Consider the following 22,443-nt stretch of genomic DNA (forward strand, 5'->3'; position numbering starts at 1 on the left):
ATACATATATATAAATAATATGTGCGTACATATGTATTGCCACCCTAGAAAAATGTTTGCTCCTCTTCTGCCACCCCATAAATAATTTTGTAGACCGCCCCTGGGCCTGTTATATTTTTGCGCGATGACTCCTCAAAAGCCCACCCTCATCCATCATCGCTTCCGGTTTGCTTTGCGCTCTTACGCACCAGCATCGATAATCACCATGGTTACAGTCAACACACGTCGGAAAGAGTCTACCCCAGTTTCCTTGATGGTATCCGCCCTCTGTTCGCGGAGAGATCCTGGAGGCGCAGAACACATCACCTGCGTCCAGGAGAGCGCACTAGCCGTCTCATGCGCGCGCGCCTTTCCGCTTCAAGGAGAGCCGGAAATAACTAAAGAAAACAATAAAGAGAACGTAGCAGCTAAGTTTTGGTAGATTTTCTGTCGTTTGTGAGTGATTATGCAGGACAAATGCACATTCTTCAGCCCCTTCTCCAGACCGCGGTGTCTGGCTGCCGCGGCGCCGGCTGGGAGAGCGAAACTAACTCATCCAGGAAAAGCCATTCTGGCAGGTAGGTTCACCGCGACCTGTCACGCGTCCGGAGGAGAGAGAAGTTCTAGTAAACGTCACTGGTTTTACAGGTTAGAGGCAAGCTGGGTGTGAGGAAAAGGCTTTAGGTGTTTTGAGGGAATTTAGTGGAAAAACGTGTCATAAATTAAACTTTAAAGAAAATCAACACCTCAGATAAATCAGAATAAATATGTGAAGTTGGTCATTTTAGTTTTGCTTAAGGTTGCAAAGAGTGTACGCAGCTTCTTCCAGAGACGCACACAAGACCTGGCAACAGTTAAGATTCCCAGATTCTTCAAAACGCGTTCGTTTGTCCTCATTTACAGAATGAATGAGCTCAGTTTTACTCTCAGGCACCGGTCTGTCCCCCAGAGCAACCGTTAACACATTTGATCTCAACATCTTTTCAAACTGATCAGTTCTCATGAAATAGCTTTTTTTTCCTGAGGATTTTTTTCACTAACTTGTTTAAAACAGCTGCAGACATGCAAAGATGGTCATTTTCATTGTTTGTTGGTTAAGTCTCAGTTTTAAGCATTCATGTTTACTAACAGTAACCGCAACTGCGTTTGAAAATGATTAAATTAGTCTGATAAAATGACTGAAACCAGTAAATTCAGCTTGGAAATTTGCTTCCAATTGTCACACCCTGTCCTGTCTCCCCGGCTGGTTCAGCCTTGTGTCTCCGTTAATTGCTCCCACCTGCCTCTCGTTTCCCAGTCACCCTAGCTCCCGGCCCTCTTGCATTTAAACCCCTTCTGTTCTGTGTCTTGTGTCGGATCATTGCTTCTATGTCCTGTTCCTACCTGTCTGCCTGTCTTCCTCACCCCGTTTGGATCCTCACCTCTTCTCCGCCTCGTTCGCCGGCACGTGTGACACCAGTTAGGAGAGAGATCTTCAAACATGTTTGATTTGATTTTCTATACAACATTTGAGTGGTTTAAACTAAATCAGTAGCTTGAGTTGTTCTTTAGCGACATCTCTGAATCAGAACCTCTGCCCCTCTCCCCATGCTTCTGTCCTGACCCCTCTGTGAGGATGATGATGATGATGACGACCCTCTCCTCTCAGAGGTCTCTGTTTCTCGGCCACACGCTGGTGTCTGGCTGCTGATTTCAGCCTTGTGCTCTGGCAGCCTTCCCCCACTGAATGTTTTATGGTTCTGAATGAATTCCTTTTGAATGAAAGCTGAAGACAACAACAACTCCCTTTGGTTGCAAGAATCATAATTATTCTGCAATACATGACTAATCACAATCTAACAGTTGTGATCGGTGGTAAACTATCACATGTGACCAGACACGTCTTAATAATTCATAAAGGACGTCGTTTTGCCCGTAACCCTCTCAGGCTCAACATAAGTTTCGATAAAAGGACGAACCCTAACCCTGACGTACGTTTGTGGAGTAACCAGGCAGGTTTTAACCGTTGCAGATCTGCAACGCCTGCCTCCAGAGGGTTACCTTAGGAGCTACACATCCTGAAAAACCTGCCTGTCGAGGCCTGCAGGTTCATCTATTCAGACAGATGTGTGACAATAATGTTTGTTTATTTACGACACCGTTTATTACACACGCGCTACGAGCAGGAACCCAGGCCAACAGAAAATGTGTAAACAGGTTGCAGATTCATCAAGAATTCACGATTTATCCCAAATTCTACGTTTTTAGAAGTCAGGGCATCATCGTGCACGAACTGCGTCGTCGTTCCCGTGCCTCTAGGGTTAAAAAGGGAAAAAACAGATGATTTATGTGATGGGTGATGTTTGAGTAGTGAAACGTCAACGGGGCCGATCTGAAACCCTTCCTCCACCCGTCTGGTGAAGCCTGACTGACTGGTCATGGCCCAGGGTCGATCCCTGCTCCCTGCACTTCTGCTGAGCTCGAGTCAGGCCTGTCTGTTTCAAGACAGCAGCGTGATGTCATACCGAGTCTTAGCTCTGCGACTCCTCCTGAGCTCAGTCTTTAAGAGACAACTTGCCTCTCCAAGGTCCAGGAGCACAACGTGTGTCAGCAGACCCCAGATAAACACACGGCTGGTGGTTCATCATGATAAAAATCTCCTCCCTCCGTTCAGAAATCTACCTCTGATGTCTAACTCAGCCAAATCTTTCTTTCACAGTGTTTCTTTGTGGCGAGTCGCCCGTTCGTGCCCGTCGGCTCCACGTAGACAAAGCAAGTAGAGATAGAAGGTCAGACCTTAATGGATTAAAGAAGCCAGCGCCTGGGAGGAGGGCTGTGTGCTTTTCCGTGAGCTCTTTCTGCTCTGATTGGTTCGTTCAAGTCTCCTCTCGACATCCAGAGATGATGGCTGCAGCTGAGGGGATGAAGAACGGAGTTTTATCAGTGAGCGGCCTGAGGGGAGGAGAGCGGCCCCCAAATGGGACTCTGGTTGTTCTTCAGTGTCAAGTTTTAGGACAAGGAGTCAGAATGACGGGTTTCTGTTCCAGTGCAGTTTTAGTGAGGGCGTACCGTCGTGTTTCCTTCTTTTGGCTCTCTCTCCAGCCTCAGGCCAGTCAGGGTTTCTAAGTGGCTGTCTCGTCTCGGGCTCAAAGGGCTCATCAAACTGTGGCTCGTTCCCTCATTTCCTCACGTCACAGGCGGCAAACCGAGTCCCCTCCCACACCACGGGTACCGAGAGGAGAGCTAATAAATCACAGCGCAGCCTTCCATCCCTTCATTTTACCAGCTAAATGTTCCGATGCTCCCTCGGACACAGAAACAGAGAAGAAAGTATTATTGATTTTACACTCACATCAACCAGAGACGTGTTCAGTCATTCTGGGTTGGAAAAAACTTAAAAACGATGAAAAAAACCCAATAATTTATTAGTATTTAGAAGCTTTTATCACCTGCAGTTAAGAGCCACTTTAGTCTGTTCCATCTTAAGTCTATTACTGTAAAACGGTTCTTAATAAAGGTGACCAAAACCTATTTTCTTAGTCGTGAGTGGATGTTGTCCAGAGGGCAGAAAGAAGTGTTGCACGCTCCAGAGTCATAAATTTCACTTCTTTGACAGAACGACGGAGTAATTTAACATTCCTGATTAGTGTTTTCTTATTAAACCGACAGACGGCTGAAGCTGTTTCAATCACACGTGTTATTAAACCGTATGAACACTGATCCTGAGAAAAGCCGGAGGCAAAACGTCAGTCGGATCTTTAAATTAAAGCAGCAGCGTGTAGTTTCATGGCCCTGGGGGGCAGCACGTACATGTCAGGATAGTTTTATACCATATCGTCAGGACTGTCGCTAGTTTAAAAACTTTACGGTAAATGTTGTTACCTGTGGACGATGTTGCCAACTTAGCGACTTTGTCGCCATTTCTAACGACTTTTCAGACCCCCTTAACGACTTTTTTTTTTTTTCAAAAAAACGCCTAGCGACAAATCTGGCGACATTTCTGACCCCCTCAGCTACTTTGACTACAACTTTGTAGCCGGCTTTACCTGCAGATTAGAGATGAATCTGAAGCGACAGGACCGTCCTTCCTTCCAGAGGATCAGAAAGAAAATGATCTGCGCACGTGCGTGCAGCATGATCACGCTACCCCCGCTGGCCAATCAGAGGTTTGTGGGTTTTCACAAGTCCATTATTTGAGCTAGGAACCGGAGCTTCATGAAGGGCGACCGCTCCTTCCGCCATCCTGCCGCATTTCGGCAGCTGAGCTCGGCTGGCACTGGCAGGCAGCGTCGCACTCACACATGGCTTCTCGCACCACTTGTGGTGCATTCAAGGAACATTGGAACTCTATGATGAGTTCAATAACATAGCACATTTAAAACTTTTATAAAAACAGAATAATACTGTGAGACAAACACCTCAGGTCATTGGCAGTTTGCATGTAACGTATCTGAGTACTAAATACGACCTGCTTCTTTTTACACAAAAGTACTAAAAACAACAAAAACAAACAAAAACAAAACATATATTATCTGTTAGGTCAATATATAGCACTGAATCACAACAGAAGAATACATCTCAAGGCACTTGAAAACTACAAGAGAAAATTCATTTTAATTCAATCATACATACATTCCTATCAATTTAATATTTTTGTGTTTGCGAGTTCCATTCTCTTCAGGCAAAATAGAAATATTCCTTCCATTTTTTTGTGCCGTCTTTCCTTGTTGTTTTAAAGGCTGCTGTTTTGTATTCGATGGGTTTTTTATTTTAATAAAATTTTAAAAAATAAATTAAATCTTTTTTTTAATAAAATCACGTGGGTTTTATTTGATTTACTCTACATGACCGGTGACGTCATCACGCAAACCAGATGACGTCATTGCGTTGTATGCAAATTAGCACATGACGTCATCTAGTGCCATCTAGCGACTTTGGGGGGAACTTCAGCTACTTTCAGTCAAAAACAGTTGGGAACACTGCCTGTGGAGCCGAAAGCATACGACCTCGGCGTGACCCCTCAGACTCTGTTGGTCCTTCGGTTAATTCCATGGAGAGAATGCGATGCCGATGCTGTAGTTTCTGGAGCTGCTCGGGGTCCTGCGCCTGCCAGTGACATCATCATACTACGGCAATACCGCTCAGCCAAAATGTCTTGCATCTCTTTTTAGATTCTGTTCTTTCACATATGCTTTGGAAAGAGTTTAGCAGTTTGTTAATAAATTCATCTTTATTAGCGTCTAAATGTTTTCGAACGTGATAACGTTACTTCTGAAAACCGTATGTCCGTCCAGTCATCTAGTGTGACGTCATCGACAGGCACAGGACCACAAGCCAGCCAGAAGGAAACATCGCAACTAATATGGCGTCTCCAGAGATGCTAGTCCTGTACTTTAGAGCCAGTTTTTATGGTTATGTTACGAAGCCACCAATATCTTTAAATGACTGCACATCATTTTATTCATTAAAATACACATCTGCGTCACTTTAAAGGGACTTTATGGACTTTTGAATTTTTATGCTTGCGATTGCCCCCTCAGGCCAAAAGCGTAACGGCAGCTTCAATAGTAGGCTCGTGCATGAGGCGTGCATGCTGTACGTGCACACTCCTCAACGAAAATAACAGCTGAGACAGTCCCGTGTGTGTGTGTGTGTGTGTGTGTGTGTGTGTGTGTGTGTGTGTGTGTGTGTGTGTGTGTGTGTGTGTGTGTGTGTGTGTGTGTGTCATAGGACAGAGGACAGGAGAACAAGCAGCTAATTAATTAAATAATTTGGTTCTGTAGCTTTCTCTTCAGCACAGCCGACAAAGGTTTATGATGGGTCAGTCCTCCTGCATGCTCAGATCATTCCCTTCCCTTGCTTGAAAAATTGTTCCAAAATGAAAGTTGAACCCACATCTTTTTTATCTGTGAATTCAATGCCGTTCGGCGAGTCTCAAATAAGAAATTGGGCATCTTACTGTAAAAAATATACCATTAATGTAAAAAAAAAACTCTAAATAAACTATGTTCACATCCAGAATCAAACCCAGGTCTTCTGCATGAGAGTCAGACATCTTACAAGGTGAGCTACACTCTAGTAACATTCATAGTATCTGTAACGTTTATATCCTTGATGACAGCTGAAACAACGTCAAACCAAAGAACGGTTCGGAGTGAAAATGGCTATTTTGTTGCTAATTAGCAGGAAATATCTAGAAGAAAGTTCTACAGAAAGTAGCTAAGGGTCCTCAGAAATGTAGCTAGCTTCGTCACTAGGCGTTAGGAACAGCGACAAAGTGGCACTGCCTCTCTCTCTGCTGCTAAAGCTACGGATAGCAAATGCTACGGGCGATGCCTGAGCGTGAACGCGCATGAAGCAGCCTGCTCGACCCGAGCATCTCTCTTTTTCTGTGATTTTACAGAAAAACAGGCAATCACAGTAAAAATGCCAGGGCTCATTCTACAGGACCAGGGCATTGCAGGAGAATGTATGAAGAAGACATTTATTATTTCTATACATGTTTTGGCTGTCACACTTCCATAACATCCTTTTAAAGAAATTATGTGTTAAAATATTTGATTTCTTCTTAACATTCACATCTTCCTTACATCAGATGAATGTATTGTTTGTGTGAACATGAATGTTATTTATCCAGGGGGGCAGTCTTCCCTGGGAGGGCTGCGGGGTGGCCAATAATTTACCAGGGGTGGCCATGACCTCCTCTAGCCCCCTCTTAAGGGCACCACTGGATCCTTATTATCTGCATCTTTGAATTATTTTATTCTAAAAATACCAACGATGTAAAACTGAAGTCTTAAAATGTTGGCTTCAAACTACCCAGATTTCACATTCCAGATGTTTCATTTCAGATCTAAAACCAAGAGAAACCCATTTATAAATTTGACCACCTGCAGCATTCTGTCGCTTGTTTCCATGACTTCCCAGGATTACATGATGCAACATTAATAAAGCACACACCATAATCCCTAACTGATGTACAAACAACACAAAATCCTAATAACAAATCTCTTTCTCCCTTTTTGCACAATTTCAAATGAAGGATTAGCTACAGCAGCTAACGCCATGTAGCATCACGTCAGCACAAATCACGCACGTCCTAACACAAACTTAATGATGGTTGTAAAGTGAATTATAGTTAAACTTAAGACACAGCAAATGGAGATTTGTTGTTTTCTGTGGTGTAAAATCGTTCCCCGTGTTTAATCAGACAACCTGACTTCATCTTGTTTTGATTTGGAGATAAAAACCTTTCAGATTCAACGTAAAGAAACAAAACACATTCCTCTGGTCAGATCTGAAAGCCTCCTCACACTTATTATACATCCTGTAGGAAGCAAAGTGCAGAGGACGTCTTAAGGGTCAGAGGTCACGCGTGTCTCAACCCCAGGCAAGAAGTTTTTCCTCGGCCTTGTCGGCCAAGAAAAAGGAAGCAATCAACTCATCAAATCCTGGAAATTAAATTGCTTTAAGGAAAAAATACAAACAAAGGATTTCACATCTATCTACAGAAGTCTTTATATAAAAAATAAACACTTTTCTTGTCTTCAATTAAAGGGACTTTACGGACTTTTGAATTTTCATGCTCGTGATCGCCCCCTCAGGCCAAAAGCGTAACGGCAGCTTCAATAGTAGGCTCGTGCACGAGGCGCACATGCTGTACGTGCACACTCCTTAATGAAAATAACAGCTGAGACAGTCCCTTGTGTGTGTGTGTGTGTGTGTGTGTGTGTGTGTGTGTGTGTGTGTGTGTGTGTGTGTGTCGGAGGACAGAGGACAGGAGAACACACAGCTAATTAATTATTTAATGTGGTTCTGTACCTTTCTCTTCAGCACAGCCGACAAAGGTTTATGATGGGTCAGTCCTCCTGCATGCTCAGATCATTCCCTTCCCTTGCTTGAAAATTTGTTCCAAAAATGAATCTTACTGTAAAAAATACACACCATTAATGTAAAAATGAAACTCTAAATAAACTATGTTCACATCCAGAATCAAACCCAGGTCTTCTGCATGAGAGTCAGACGTCTTAGTAGGTGAGCTAAAGCACCAGTGACATCTATTGTATCTGTAACATTTATATCCTTGATGACAGCTGAAACAACGTCAAACCAAAGAACGGTTCGGAGTGAAAATGGCTATTTTGTTGCTAATTAGCAGGAAATATCTAGAAGAAAGTTCTACAGAAAGTAGCTAAGGGTCCTCAGAAATGTAGCTAGCTTTGTCACTAGGCGTTAGGAACAGCGACAAAGTGGCACTGCCTCTCTCTCTGCTGCTAAAGCTACGGATAGCAAATGCTACGGGCGATGCCTGAGCGTGAACATGCATGAAGCAGCCTGCTCGACCCGAGCATCTCTTTTTCTGTGATTTTACAGAAAAACAGGCGATCACAGTAAAAATGTCAGGGCTCATTCTACAGGACCAGGGCATTGCAGGAGAATGTATGAAGAAGACATTTATTATTTCTATACATGTTTTGGCTGTCAAACCTCCATAATGTCCCTTTAACTGTTTATTTATGTTTATTGTTTTACTGAGCTGGAAAAGGAAATCACAGATTTTTGGTGTTTTCTACTGAAAGCAACAAGAATCTTTATTTTTCTGGCCCATTTTAACTTGCTAGTTTTGACCTTATTATTTAGCAGAGAATGACTGAGAGCGTCTGGTTTCTCCTTCAGAAATCGTCTCAAATGTAGAGAGGTCCACTTTAAAGATTCACAAGACAACAATCATTCTGGATGTCTGAGTTTCTGTGAATGCACCAGTTAAGTTTTCAAACGCTCTAAAACTCAGTTGGTTCAGGCTGACTGGGACTAACAGAATGCGACCCTCCTTGTTTGGTGACTGATGATCATGAAAACACAGAAACAACAGATTTTTATCCCTCAGCCCTCTGTTGTTGTAACTCAGCGTAATTTCTGCCTGCTGCAGGGACCTAAGCAGCTTTTATACGGCTTTCATGTAAAATGAATGAGCATCCTTCCTGTAATTAATCATCAGCAGAGAGTGTTGTTCAGGACAGAGGAAGTCTAACATGCCAGGCGTCAGATGAATTATTCTTTTCATCTTTTGCAGAAAAGCAAACGCAAATATGCTCCTCGTGTTTGAAGATCATCGTTCCTCCGTTTGAATCAGAGAACTCTTTCCCTCTGTGCTCAAAGAATCTGAGATCAAATGTTCAATTAGATGCTAATTTGATGCTTGGTGGAAAACGAAGTAAGAAAATGTACACATGGAAGTATTTAATATTCTGCATGTTTATGCCAGGTTGTCATTTTAACCCTTTGATGCATGAATTATGAAATCTTCAACCATGATTTTTTAAACAATTTTTTTCCCATTAATCTTTAGGTGTGAATGAAAAACAATTTCAACAAATATTTTTGTAACATCTAATAATTTACATTATTACACGTCCGCCTCAGTGGACAGCGTGCAATCTGAACATGAAATATGTTGGCTTGACTTACTGAAGTCCAGATGGAGCGGCTCAAATGCAATAAAGTCTTCAACAGCTGTGCTTAACAGCAAAAAAATAATAAATAACAAATTTGAGTACCTGTCCACTGTAATGGTTTAATTTACATGTTATTTAATGAGCCATAAGACATGAGATTCCAGAGTAAATATGAAATCAACCTTATGGATCTGTGGGTACTTTTAACCAGAAGATTGGAACTTTTTATTGCAGGGATTAGATAACAACCTCGTATTAACTCAGAGACAACAGAAGAGAGAGTCGAGTTTAAAAGTTTAAAGATTTATTACTAAACAAATTAAACTAGACTAAATGCTGATTCGTGCTTCTCCGTCTGCGTCAGCGCGGAGACACGCAACGTCCTGGCGGGCCTGCCGGAGGGCTCCGCAAGGACGGACGGAGTCGAGCTCTCTTTTCTAAACATCCGTCCGTCGAGACGGACAACGCAAGCTTGTGATTGGTCAGGACGCCGCTGTCGTCTACACCGCCGCCATCGCGCCCTCAAAAACATAAAGAGAGCCGAGGATAACTAGCGGCAGACACGGAGCAGCTTGAAGAATACCTCGCGAAAAAACTCTAAAAACATGAACGTTTAATCTCCCGTGACTGGAGGAGTGAAAAGATGCGCAGCAAGCGTTTTATTTGTGGACGGAAATGACAGGAAACGTGGGTTTAGAGGAGGCGAGCGCATGAAGAGGAGGAGGAGGATGAGAGACAAATATGTCCGTGTTAAAAAGTCTCTTATATATACAAAAAAAACACAATATAAACACACTATCTTGGACCGATACATGACAGGATACCACAGAACAGCGCTTCGCCCTCTGCTGTCCTGGCGGGGAATTGCTTTGCAACGCTCCCCAGGAGACGGAGAAGTATGAGAGCAAAACGCTTCCGTCAATCCGTGCGTGTCTGTCCCTTGCGGAGCTGACGGAGAAGCGTAAACCAGCCTTTACTTTAATACTAAATGTATGGTGTAACTAAGGTGAATGAGACGGAGAATAGTGTAGTGTGCCATGTTGCTCAGAACCAGTAAATCCGGAGAAACGAATAGTTCTGGTGGGAGTGAAGGTGATGTACACATGATAAACACAATCGACGCCGTTCCGTTGGTCTACGTACCCTTAGCAGAAGTCCCCGTCTAGATCAGGAGGTGTAAAGGTCCAGCTTGACCTTTGTGGAGCCGAAGCCTGTAGCACAGCCGCGGCAGCCGACCACCAGTCTTGAGATACTTCCGGGTCACGACAGTTTGCTGGCATCTAGCGAGACCCAAACCTGGGCCGTGATGGTTCAGCTTTTATTCTGAAAGGAACCGTTGCAGCAGGTGGAACAGCAACAGATTTTATCCAGCTTGCCGTTGGTTCTTTCGGCTGAAGAGGAAAGTTACGGATTGGCCACTCCGACAACTTCTCTAGAACGCTTTGAACTGGCGTTAAAGATGACGTGGGCGTAGTTTTATACTTCGGATGTTTTGGTTTGTGGTCGAATGAAAAGATGACAGATTTACCAAACACCACCAAAACCACGCCTCCGTCAGATCTGGCAGATTCTGATTGGATCAGTAAAGCAATGTGTCATGTCTTAACGCTACGTGAGATCAGTCCTAGTGGAAACATTTAAAGTCATATCACTTATTATATTCTATAGGATTATAATAAAGTAATTAATATTTTGACTTCACAGATTGGTCACATCTTATTATTGACTAACACTTTGTTTGATTAGCTTTATTAAAATAGAGTTCTTTGATTTATTAAAGGAGAGAGTCCATTCTTCATTCTTCTCTTGAGCTGGAAAGAAGCAGTTTATAACAAATGCATGAGACCTTGAGGCCGTATCTCATGCAGACTAGTTCTGTGTCAGAGGAGAGGGGACATGACTTTTAGGTGGAAAACGGTCATTTCATACCGTTACACCACTGTAGTGACATTACGCATCGAAGGGTTAATCAGATAAGGGAAGTTTTAGTGGAGCAGATGCGTTTGAGGCTCATTAGAGTTGGGCAGCAGCAGGCATGGTGGGATTTCAGAAAGTTCCTCCCCATCAGCTGCTCCTGGATCAGCTCTACATCTGTCTGCTCTGCGAGGAAGAGGAGTTCGTATGGGTCACAGCCATAAATCTTCTGTTAGAGCATCGGGATCCATAAGCTTCAGCGCTGGTCGTGTCACCAGTTTGCCATGGGCCCATTAGCGTGTTTCTCATGCAAATAAACATTAAAATCCAGAAAAATAACACGGTTAGAGCGCAGATGGATTAAAACATTAAAATTTTTGTTTACTCCTAAATGTTGTCTTTACTTTATTCCTTTTATCTGCACAGTTAATCAGTCTGAGCTGTGAAATGTTCCCATTCTGGTCCCAAATGTTAAACATTCACTGTTTCATGTTTAGTGATTTTTTAGTTGTCTGTAAAACAGCGAGAACACTTGAGTGTGTTGCAGATTTGATTTGATTTAATGATTGTTTTCATCAATAAAATCCAAGTTTGGCAAGTGTGATCATTAAAAAGCAGACGGTAAAACCAGCGTCATTCCAACAGCTTTGGTGCCAGATTTTATTATTAATGCCCTCGTGCACGAATAGGATCACACCCACTCGACCGGCCTCGGACGGACAGAGCTGCAGCTGCGTGTGAACGTCTCTGGGATGGAATCGGACGATCTAACATCACGTTGGGCGACAGCTGAATTTCCTTTGGCAGGATGTGACAGAAACAGAAACCAGGGCTTACACGGGGGCTGTTGATTGAGTTATAAATTTACCAGAGAGGGACGCCAAACTGTGAATCGACTTCAGCCACTTTGATTTACACGAAGCTTGCTGCACACTTCAGGTTTCTGGAGTCATATGAGCCGCTAAACAATTTTTCACAGCCTCAGGGTTCTGGATATCTCCCCATCCGCTGGTGTTACATTTATTTATTTATTTATTTTACATAAAAGGTGTCAGGGGTCTGCTCGGATGCGTTGATTTTACGGTACGATCCAGAAAATCTGAGGATGAGAAAAGATGAAGGTCCTGCTGAGGCAAAAACTCTGAACAGGAGAGGGGAGCGAGCCTGTGAAGATAAAGATTTATGGTCATTTTGCTTGTGGAAGCCACGCTTGGCAGTTACACAGGAGTCATTTAGGGTGTCACCGTAAATAGGTGTGTGTGTGTGTGTGTGTGTGTGTGTGTGTGTGTGTGTGTGTGTGTGTGTGTGTGTGTGTGTGTGTGTGTGTGTGTGTGTGTGTGTGTGTGTGTGTGTGTGTGTGTGTGTGTGTGTGTGTGTGTGTGTGTGTGTGTGTGTGTGTGTGTGTGTGTGTGTGTGTGTGTGTGTGTGGATAGAGGCTGCAAAATGGACTAGAAAACAGACAAGCTGTATCCACAGATGCTGCTTGTCTGATGAGGATTGATCGTGTTTGTGTGTGTGTGTGTGTGTGTGTGTGTGTGTGTGTGTGTGTCCAGGCCAGAACAGCCATGATGCTGTTTTATTTTGTTTTTATTTATTAGAAATGTTTAAATATCACTGGTTAAAATTAACGTCAATGAAGATTAATCAAGTTAATAATAATAATAATGATAATAATAATGAAAATAATAATAATGATAATAATAATACTAATAATAATGATGATGATGATAATAATAATAATAATGATAATAATAATAATAATGATGATGATGATAATAATAATGAAAATGATAATAATAATAATAATAATGACGATGATGATAATAATAATGAAAATGATAATAATGATGATAATAATAATAATGACAATAATAATGAAAATAATAATAATAATAATAATAATAATAATAATGATAATAAAGATAATAATGATAATAATAATGATAATAATATTAAAAATAATAACAATAATAATACTGATGATGATGATGATAATAATAATAATAATAATAATAATAATAATAATATTAACAATAATAACAACAACAACAACAATAATAATGATGATGATGATGATGATGATGATGATGATGATGATAATAATAATAATATTAACAATAATAACAATAATAATAATAATAATAATAATAATAATAACAATAATGATGATAATAATAATGATATTAACAATAATAACAACAACAATAATAATAATGATAATAATAATAATAATTATAATAATAATAATAACAATAATAATGATAATGATAATAATAAGAGATCTTAGAGCTCATGATGGGACACACAAGTGCAGAAGATGGGAGACGTCTGAAGGGGCCAGCCCTTGTAGGCGAGCAACAGGAGCTTTAAATCTGCTCCAACCTGACACGGTCGCCAGTGAAGAGAGGACAGTACTGGTGCTCATATCTCCCAGTTCTTGTCAAAAAAAAACCAGCAGATTCATTTTTTAGCACATTTAAAACAAATTATTGAGCAATTTTATTAGATAAAAGTAAAAAAAAAATAAAACACACACATAAGCTACATTCATCTGTGTTTTGAATATTCTCCCTCGGTGGAGCTCCGCAACAATTTCAGTCTTTTTAACTCAGAATGTGCAGATATTTATCAGCTGTTTAATTGCATGAGACATTTTATCTGTAAAACGGTTGTGTGTGTGGGTGTGTGTTTGCCTTGTATCCGTGCATCTGTGTGTGTCATTGAGCTAATGGAGGGTCTTGGCCCTGGTAATGGAGACCCTCCCTGCAGGCTGAGTGGTTAATTTAATTAATGTCAACCTTCTTCTCCATCCCTCCTTCCTCTGACTCATCTGTGTTGTACCTTGGCTCCTATTTTGGGCACTTGTCCTTGTCTGCTCAGCTGATTTCTGGATGAAACCTCTTTTTTTCATGCATTTCTTATTATTTTTTTGATGAATGCATCTTGGTTTGACATTTATTAGGCAGCTCAGTTTCCTCGTGCACTCATCCCTACGTTCATTTAGCTGCAGCGTGGTTCATAACTCTTCCTCCCTGACAGCAATGCTTTAAATGCTTTAAATGTTTATGAAGTGAAAGCCCGTGGTTGCATCGTGGTAATGATCCATGATGTAACGGTGCCTCCTTTTAATTCACAAGGGAAAAAAAGAGAAACAAGGAAAGGCTGAGTAAAGCTGCAGCCGCACTAACACGGCCTGCCAAGTTCCTAAAATCATGTGGAGTTATTAAAATATTTGGCACTTTGCCCTTCAGTTAATGTTCTTTCCAGCAACGCCTTTCACAGCAAGGGTGTTGTTTTCAGCAGCATCATTTTAAGTTACGTCATCGTCGTCTTCCTCCGCTTATCCGGGTCCGGGTCGCGGGGGCAGCATCCCAACTAGGGAGCTCCAGACCGTCCTCTCCCCGGCCACCTCCACCAGCTCCTCCGGCAGGACCCCAAGGCGTTCCTGGACCAGATTGGAGATGTAACCTCTCCAACGTGTCCTGGGTCGACCCGGGGGCCTCCTGCCGGCAGGACATGCCCAAAACACCTCCCCAGGGAGGCGTCCAGGAGGCATCCTGACCAGATGCCCAAACCACCTCAACTGACTCCTTTCGATCCGGAGGAGCAGCGGTTCTACTCCGAGTCCCTCCCGAATGTCCGAGCTCCTCACCCTATCTCTAAGGCTGAGCCCGGCCACCCTACGGAGGAAACTCATTTCGGCCGCTTGTATCCGCGATCTCGTTCTTTCGGTCATTACCCAAAGCTCATGACCATAGGTGAGGATTGGGACGTAGATGGACCGGTAAATCGAGAGCCTGGCTTTCTGGCTCAGCTCCCTCTTCCCCACGACAGATCGGCTCAGCGTCCGCAGCACTGCAGACGCCGAACCAATCCGCCTGTCGATCTCCCGATCCCTCCTACCATGGATGTAATTTTCACTTTAGAAGTGGGGGGGGGGGACATGGGGGGGGGTAATCTTTACAGTATGCTCTAATGGGAAACAGGCTTCAACACAAACGGTTGTTTTCCACTTGGTCCTAGAGCTCAACCAGTGTCAATTTAATATAGCGTAATATTGTTTTTGGATGGTAAAAAATTGCAGGGGTCAAAACTTGACTTTGGAAAAAGTGGGGGGGGGGGGGGGGGGCATGTCCCCCCTGTCCCCCCAAAAAAATTACGTCCATGCCTCCTACCCTCACACGTGAACAAGACCCCAAATTTTAAGTTACTTTAAATTTTTAGCTTACTGGTGGTTCCCAGAATATCTAAAATTAGGACGGGAGGCAGATCTTTTAGTTATCAGGCTCCTCTTCTGTGGAACCAGCTCCCAGCTTTAGTCCGTGAGGCAGACACTTTGTCTACTTTTAAGACTACGCTTAAAAAATTTTTATTTGATAGGGCCTATGGTTAAAATCTGATGTTAGCCTAGATCTGGACGAGTGGGGCAGTAGAGGGAGGTGGAGTGTACAGTCGGTAAAGACGGCTCTCCCTTGCCCTGCCTCCAACACGCCTCCATCTAAAAGGCTTGGTTATCCAGAGTTATCTCTGTAGTTATGCTGCTATAGGCTTAGGCTGCTGGAGGATACACTGACGACTTTCCACACTCTACTGCTTTCTTCTACAATCTGCTCTTTAACTGTACTATTTCCTGCTATTTCAGCTGTTAACTTTATTTTCTCTCTAAGTGTTTTTCTCCCCAGAAGAAGCTACAACGATGTTCTGTTGAGCTGTGGTGGCCTCATGGAGGGGGCCATCGACTAGCACACTGCTGCTAACCACTTAAACATTCTCCCTCTCCTGATAATAACTTTTTGCTTTCCTTGACGTTGGATGTGCTACTACTAGTTTACCCGTTTAATTATAGATCCACTAGAATAAATACAATAAAGTTTATCTTTCACCAAATAGAATATTTACTAAGACATCACAATATAACTGTAGACACATTATTTTGTCTTGTGTGTGTGTGTGTGTGTGTGTGTGTGTGTGCGTGTGCGTGTGCGTGTGCGTGTGCATGTGCATGGGTGTGTGTGTGTGTGTGTGTGTGTGTGTGTGTGTGTGTGTGTGTGTGTGTGTGTGTGTGTGTGCGTGTGTGCTCTGTCTTCTCCATCCCCAGTGAGTCGTGGAGGATGGCTGCTTATACTGAGCAAGGATTCTCTGGAGGTTTCTTCCTGTTAAAAGGGAGTTTTCCTCTCCACTGTCGCTGCATGCTTGCTTAGTATGAGTATTGCTGTATAGTCACTGACACTAGTCAGTGACTCGATGCAATTTGCTGGGTTCCTTATATAGGAAACATTATTTCTGATTGGCTTAATGAACTGACCTGAATTGGAATGTTTATTATGTGAAGTGCCTTGAGACGACTCTTGTCCTGATTTGGCTCTTTATAAATAAACTTGAATTGAATTGAATTGAATTAAACAGTTTAAACTACGTACTCCAGCTTTAATGTAAAATAATGATTGGTGTTTCTGATTTTTTCCATTCCAGGTGGACTTGCGGGAGGTATCGAGATCTGCATCACGTTTCCAACAGAGTACGTAAAGACCCAGTTACAGCTGGACGAGAAGGCCAACCCTCCAAAGTACAGAGGAATAGGTCAGTACCCAGCAGCTTGTTATCTGGTTACCCATCATTCCCAGGTGCATCAGTGATTCTGGAAGTCTGTGGCTGGGCGTGTTCCTAAAACAGACCAGTGGAGACGCTCGTTGTCCGTGCACATCAGAAACCCACTCTGTTGACGTCTGCTGGGGCTCTGAGGAGTGGAGACTATGCTAATGAGCGCTCCAGACAGCTGCTGCTGTTCTTGCTTGGCTGTGCTCTTGGCTTGATAGCAAAACATGGACAGTTGGAACGATGTCTCTAGAGGAGCGACAGCAGGAGGAGGTTGAAAGGAAAAAATTAATGTTTTATTAAATGAAATAGCAGAAAGAAATCAGGTATTTCTCTACTTAGTTACATTTCAGTGATATGAACTTCATGTGATGGATCCATGTCTGATACTCTGTTTTTATGTGGTTTCAATGTGAAAAACAGTCAGTACTCTGTGTTTTAGTCATTGTGAAGAGTTTGCATTGTGACCTGTGTGTGTGTGTGTGTGTGTGTGTGTTCATGCAGCTGACTGTGTGAAGCAGACAGTGCAGAGTCATGGTGTTAAAGGGTTGTACCGAGGACTCAGCTCCCTGCTGTACGGATCCATACCCAAATCTGCGGTGAGGTAAGTGAAACAACATCATCTGTTCTGGATTCGTGCTACATTTAGATCCGAGGGCTCTTGAACTGTCGCTACATAAAATAAAAGTTGGGTTTGAATTGAAGCTCGTGCCACGTAAATCCTCTGTTTGCTATGTCACACCCTGTCCTGTCTCCCTGTTTGGTTCAGCCTTGTGTCTCGTTGATTACTCCCACCTGCCTCTCGTTTTCCCAATCACCTTAGCTCCTGGTCCTCCTGTATTTAAACCCCTTCTGTTCTGTGACTTGAGTCGGTTCATTGTTCCAGTGTCAGCGTGCTTAATAAACCTGTGTTAATCGTTCCCACTTGCCTGCCGGTTTGTTCCACCCGCGTTGGATCCTCACCTCGTCTCTTCTCCGCTCCACTCAGCAGCGCGTCTGACATGCTAGCTGAAAGTAAAAAATTCGAGGAGTGCAACTGAAGAACTTGTTGGATGTTATTTTTCACACATTTCTCAGAGGAAAAAAGGTCTTCAGGTGTTTTTTCTTATAATTACAAACAACTGAACTAATAGAATGAGATCGTCTGACTCCTCATTGTGTTTCACAGCGAGTTTAAAATGCACTATTTCTTTTTGTTTTTCTATTCTTACTTTGTATGCTCATGTCTGCACAACTCGCACCTGTTTCAGTATTTCCAACATTTTCTCAGAAATGTTCTGCTCCACTTTTAACGTTTTTCATGCTTTTTTGCAAATTCGGATCATTAATAAAACTATCTTTTGCAGCAAAGGTGCATTCACTAAAGTAAAAACCCGTATTAAGCTTCGGTGATTTTCAACATGAAACTTTTGACAAACAGTCCAATTATTCTGGTCCATTACCCGCAAACCTCGGCACAAATACCACACCAGCCTTCAGTGTAATTATGTTGTTTTTTTCACAGCGCTGACATTTATCTACAGAAAAGTGCGCGCGCACACACACACACACACACACACACACACACACACACACACACACACACACACACACACACACACACACACACCTTGCACAAAACAATGCCGGCAGCTTTTTTTTCTTCTGTGTCATTCTTTCATTTCATCGCTATCTCTTTCATTCTTTCTGTGTGCGTGTGTGTGCGTGCGTGCGTGCGTGCGTGCGTGCATGTGTGTGTGTGAGATGCTGGAGGGTAGAGCATGTCTGCTCAGTAGGGAGACGGCCCAACCAGGCGGAGCAGGAGATGCCACTCAAACTCAGACAGGGTCTCAATAGGGCTGCAGAGATGGAGACTTGTGCTGATCGTGTGTATGCAAATGCACGGTGTGTGTTTGTGCATGCGCACGCTTTGTTAGTCATCTTCCAGCATCCATTCCAGAGGGAGTTTGAATAGTTTTGTGCCAACTTGTAGAGTTTATTTCTGAGGAAGTGAACAGTGTTGGAGTTTTGACGCCCTGTATTTTTAGTGGTTTCTGATCTTATTTCACTTACTTCATGACCCAGAACCATTTTTATTCCTAACCAAAGACCACGCAGCGAAAAGTGATTTCATTTTTCCAGCCGGCTGCTGAAGGTGACGTTATGGGAAGCTCTTACCAAAGCTTCTCTGGGATGAAGCAGCAGCTTCTAGAGTTGTGTTCCAGAGTGTCATCAGTGTGTTTTAGTTCACATTGCAGAACATTTGGAGGGTTTTCTGATCATAAGTAGTTGTGCATTCATCAGGATGCTAAAATTCTAGCATTAGGCACCAAGTTTTCCTTAAAACCTTCCAAGGAACGTTTTAAATGATGAAATCTTTTGGCCCACATGAGATTTTCCTCCATCGTCCGAACCTGATTTATTCTGTTAAGGATCATGGAGTCGAGACGATGCTGGATGACAGGATGTTAGTCTGGTAGATCAAGGATCATTCGTGAGGGTCAACATGAAAAAGCAGCTGAAGATGACTGAAATCCTGAGTGGGACTGAACTGGTGAAGCCTGGAAACCAGTGGCAGAATGACTGGAGATCTGGTCCCTCTGAGTGCTTTAAAAGAGGTTTTTAAACTTCCGGGAAGCAATAACATCCTGTTCTTTACATTTTTGTTTCCCTTTTATTGTCTTTTTGGTATTTTGTCTGAAATCATTTATTTATTTTTTGCTGCTGTTTTGGTTAGAACCTTCCGTTAAAGTGATGACCATAGCATCCAACACGTTCTCATCCTTCCTGAAGGAGTAGCAGCAATATCACAAATCTCAGTGATCATAAATCCCGAGGAATGCTTCAGCTTAACAACGGCCACCTCCTCCTCCTCCTCCTCCTCCATTCCATTAACTGATTACTTTTATCCCATCATGCACTGCAGAGGACTATGGAAGCCTGCCAGGGGATGTGCGAGATGGACCTGCTATCGAACCTCTCCTTGTTTCCCCCGTTAACCCTTTACTCATAACCTCCTCCCTCGTTCTCTCTTGCTCGTCCTTTTCATCCACCACCCTCTCCTCTGAAGAGCCGACCTAGAAGACGAACCTGTTAGTAAACATCTTTTGGCCGACATCCACAGCCTGAGATGATTCATGCCAGGCAGAAGGAAGCTGCCCAGCCGTCACGGCTGGGCAGCTTCCTTCTGCCTGGCATGAATCATCTCAGGCTGTGGATGTCGGCCAAAAGATGTCATAGTTGAACCTAAAGTGCAGTGGGCATGGACGTAATTTTGGGGGGGGGGACAGGGGGGACATGTCCCCCCCACTTTTTCCAAAGTCAAGTTTTGACCCCTGCACTTTTTACCATCCAAAAACAATATTACGCTATATTAAATTGACACTGGTTGAGCTCTAGGACCAAGCGGAAAACAACCGTTTGTGTTGAAGCCGGTTTCCCATTAGAACATATTGTAAAGATACCCCCCCTCCCCCCCGTGTCCCCCCCACTTCTAAAGTGAAAATTACGTCCTTGGCAGTGGGTGTGTTGCATGGATGTAATTTTCACTTTAGAAGTGGGGGGACACGTGTGTGTGTGTGTGTGTGTGTGTGTGTGTGTGTGTGTGTGTGTGTGTGTGTGTGTGTGTGTGTGTGTGTGTGTGTGTGTGTGTGTGTGTGGAGGGGGGGGTCTTTACAGTATGTTCTAATGGGAAACAGGCTTCAACACAAATGGTTGTTTTCTGCTTGGTCCTAGAGCTCAACCAGTGCCAATTTAATATAAAGTATTGGTAAAAAGTGCAGGGGTGAAAACTTGACTTTGGAGAAAGTGGGGGGGGACATGTCCCCCCTTTCCCCCCCCAAAATTACGTCCATGGTGTGTTGGACGGAGAGGAGAGCTGGTCCGACACCAGCGTTTTTCTGCCCCGGCAGCCTTTAATGAGCAGCGTTTGCTTCACAGGGCGAGTTAATAAGTGCACCGCCGCCCCCGTGCAGACCAAGCATGCTTTATGTGGAGGAGCACTGTATTATCTTATTTTCTCCAAACCTTAGAAGCAGTCTGCAGTTAAGGAACAGAGAGAGAGTGTGTGTTTTTATCAGATGGTCAGTGAACTGTAGAAAAGCTGGATTTGAAAGCAGACGTGGAGGTTTGATGAGCAGGAGCACGTCTCGCTGCAGAAAACTAAAGTTACACGAGCCCGGTCACGAGGAGTTCATCTGACTGGAGCCGAGACGGCAGCAGGTTAACGGTCTCAGAGGAAAGACAAAAACAAGACATCTATCAGGACCTGGTGTCTGCCCCCCCGGTAAATGCACCAGGCAGAGTCCTGCTGTCACCACAATTCAATTTCATCTATAAATAACCTTCCTGGTGAAGGAGCCGCTGTCTGATTGCAGGGATACACAAACCACACCCTCATGGCCGCTGCTGCTGGCTTCCTTAACGAGGATGCACCAACACACACACACACACGGCATGCCCAGCCACAGGGGCGTGTCCAGGGAGTGGCCTGGGGGTAGCAAATGCCACCCTTGGAATCTGATTGGCCACCCCAGGTGCCACCACACAGAATTCCCTTTAGATAGGTGTTTCATTGTCCACAAAAGACTTGGGGTAATAAAAAAAAGCATAACCATGGGTGCCACCCATGCACAAAGTGGTGCCTCACCTGGGCCACCCCATTTTAAAAGATCTGGACACACCACTGCCCAGCCATTTGTTTAGAAGATGAATAGGAATTGTTTTTCTCGCTTCTGTTGCACTTTTTGCCCGACTTTTCCTCACTTATCGAATCCTGCAGATAGTGAAAAGTTCACCGACATTAAACCCCATCAGCCTTTCCTGCAACCCTTCTTGGTGATTTATGTGTTTCAGTGTTAAATTCAGTTTTTCTTTCATAATTTAACAAAACAACAACGCAGTTGGAATGAAACAAAAATGGGGTTTTAAATGAAACGATGCCTGTTTTTGAGCTTTTGGACGCTGGAGCAAACATCCCAAACCAAGCTGTGGCTCACACCGGCGACTCTGGCAGAACGTTTGTTCAAGTCACCAAAATCCGGCACAGATAAAGAAATGGGGACACACCTTAAGACAAAACCAAATTTGAAGTTCACAACTCTAATTGTGTCACATTTCCAGGTTCGGGGTATTTGAGTTCCTGAGTAACCGTGCCAAGGACGAGTCCGGCCGACTGGACAGCACCAAGGGGCTGCTCTGTGGGCTTGGAGCGGGGGTCCTGGAGGCCGTTCTGGTGGTCTGCCCCATGGAAACTGTCAAGGTGGGGTAACAACTCGTGTGACGGCTCCAGGTTTACAGCTGGACTGAAAACATCTGGATCCGAGCTTAGTTTTTATTACTGAAGATTTTGCAGCAATTTAAAGTTTTGCACGGAGAAACTTTGAAGGATGAGAAGCAAATTAAATAATACAATTTTTTAATTGCTTTAGAATAAACACTTAAAGCTTCTTGTGCTGAGGATGAGAGACTATGCAGGCACTGGGCAGTGGTTCCCAACCTTTTTCCCAAGGGACCCCGTTTTTTACCAGTAAAATTTCTGACG

At 43.4% G+C, this 22,443-nt stretch overlaps 1 protein-coding gene across 2 annotated transcripts in view; it reads left to right on the forward strand.

The window, feature by feature from the left end:
* Positions 1-176: 176 nt before the first annotated feature.
* si:dkey-178e17.1 (tricarboxylate transport protein B, mitochondrial) overlaps positions 177-22,443 on the forward strand; it is a 26,889-nt gene continuing 4,622 nt past the window's right edge. For both annotated transcript variants that reach the window (XM_054731633.2, XM_015973141.3), the window contains exons 1-4: positions 177-557; positions 16,800-16,907; positions 17,427-17,526; positions 22,023-22,161. In XM_054731633.2, the coding sequence (XP_054587608.2) occupies positions 446-557; positions 16,800-16,907; positions 17,427-17,526; positions 22,023-22,161 (459 nt within the window). In that variant the 5' untranslated portion in view covers positions 177-445. The remainder of the gene's footprint in view (positions 558-16,799; positions 16,908-17,426; positions 17,527-22,022; positions 22,162-22,443) is intronic.

This window comes from Nothobranchius furzeri, chromosome 17, assembly GCF_043380555.1.
Source record: "Nothobranchius furzeri strain GRZ-AD chromosome 17, NfurGRZ-RIMD1, whole genome shotgun sequence".
Lineage (NCBI taxonomy): Eukaryota > Metazoa > Chordata > Actinopteri > Cyprinodontiformes > Nothobranchiidae > Nothobranchius > Nothobranchius furzeri.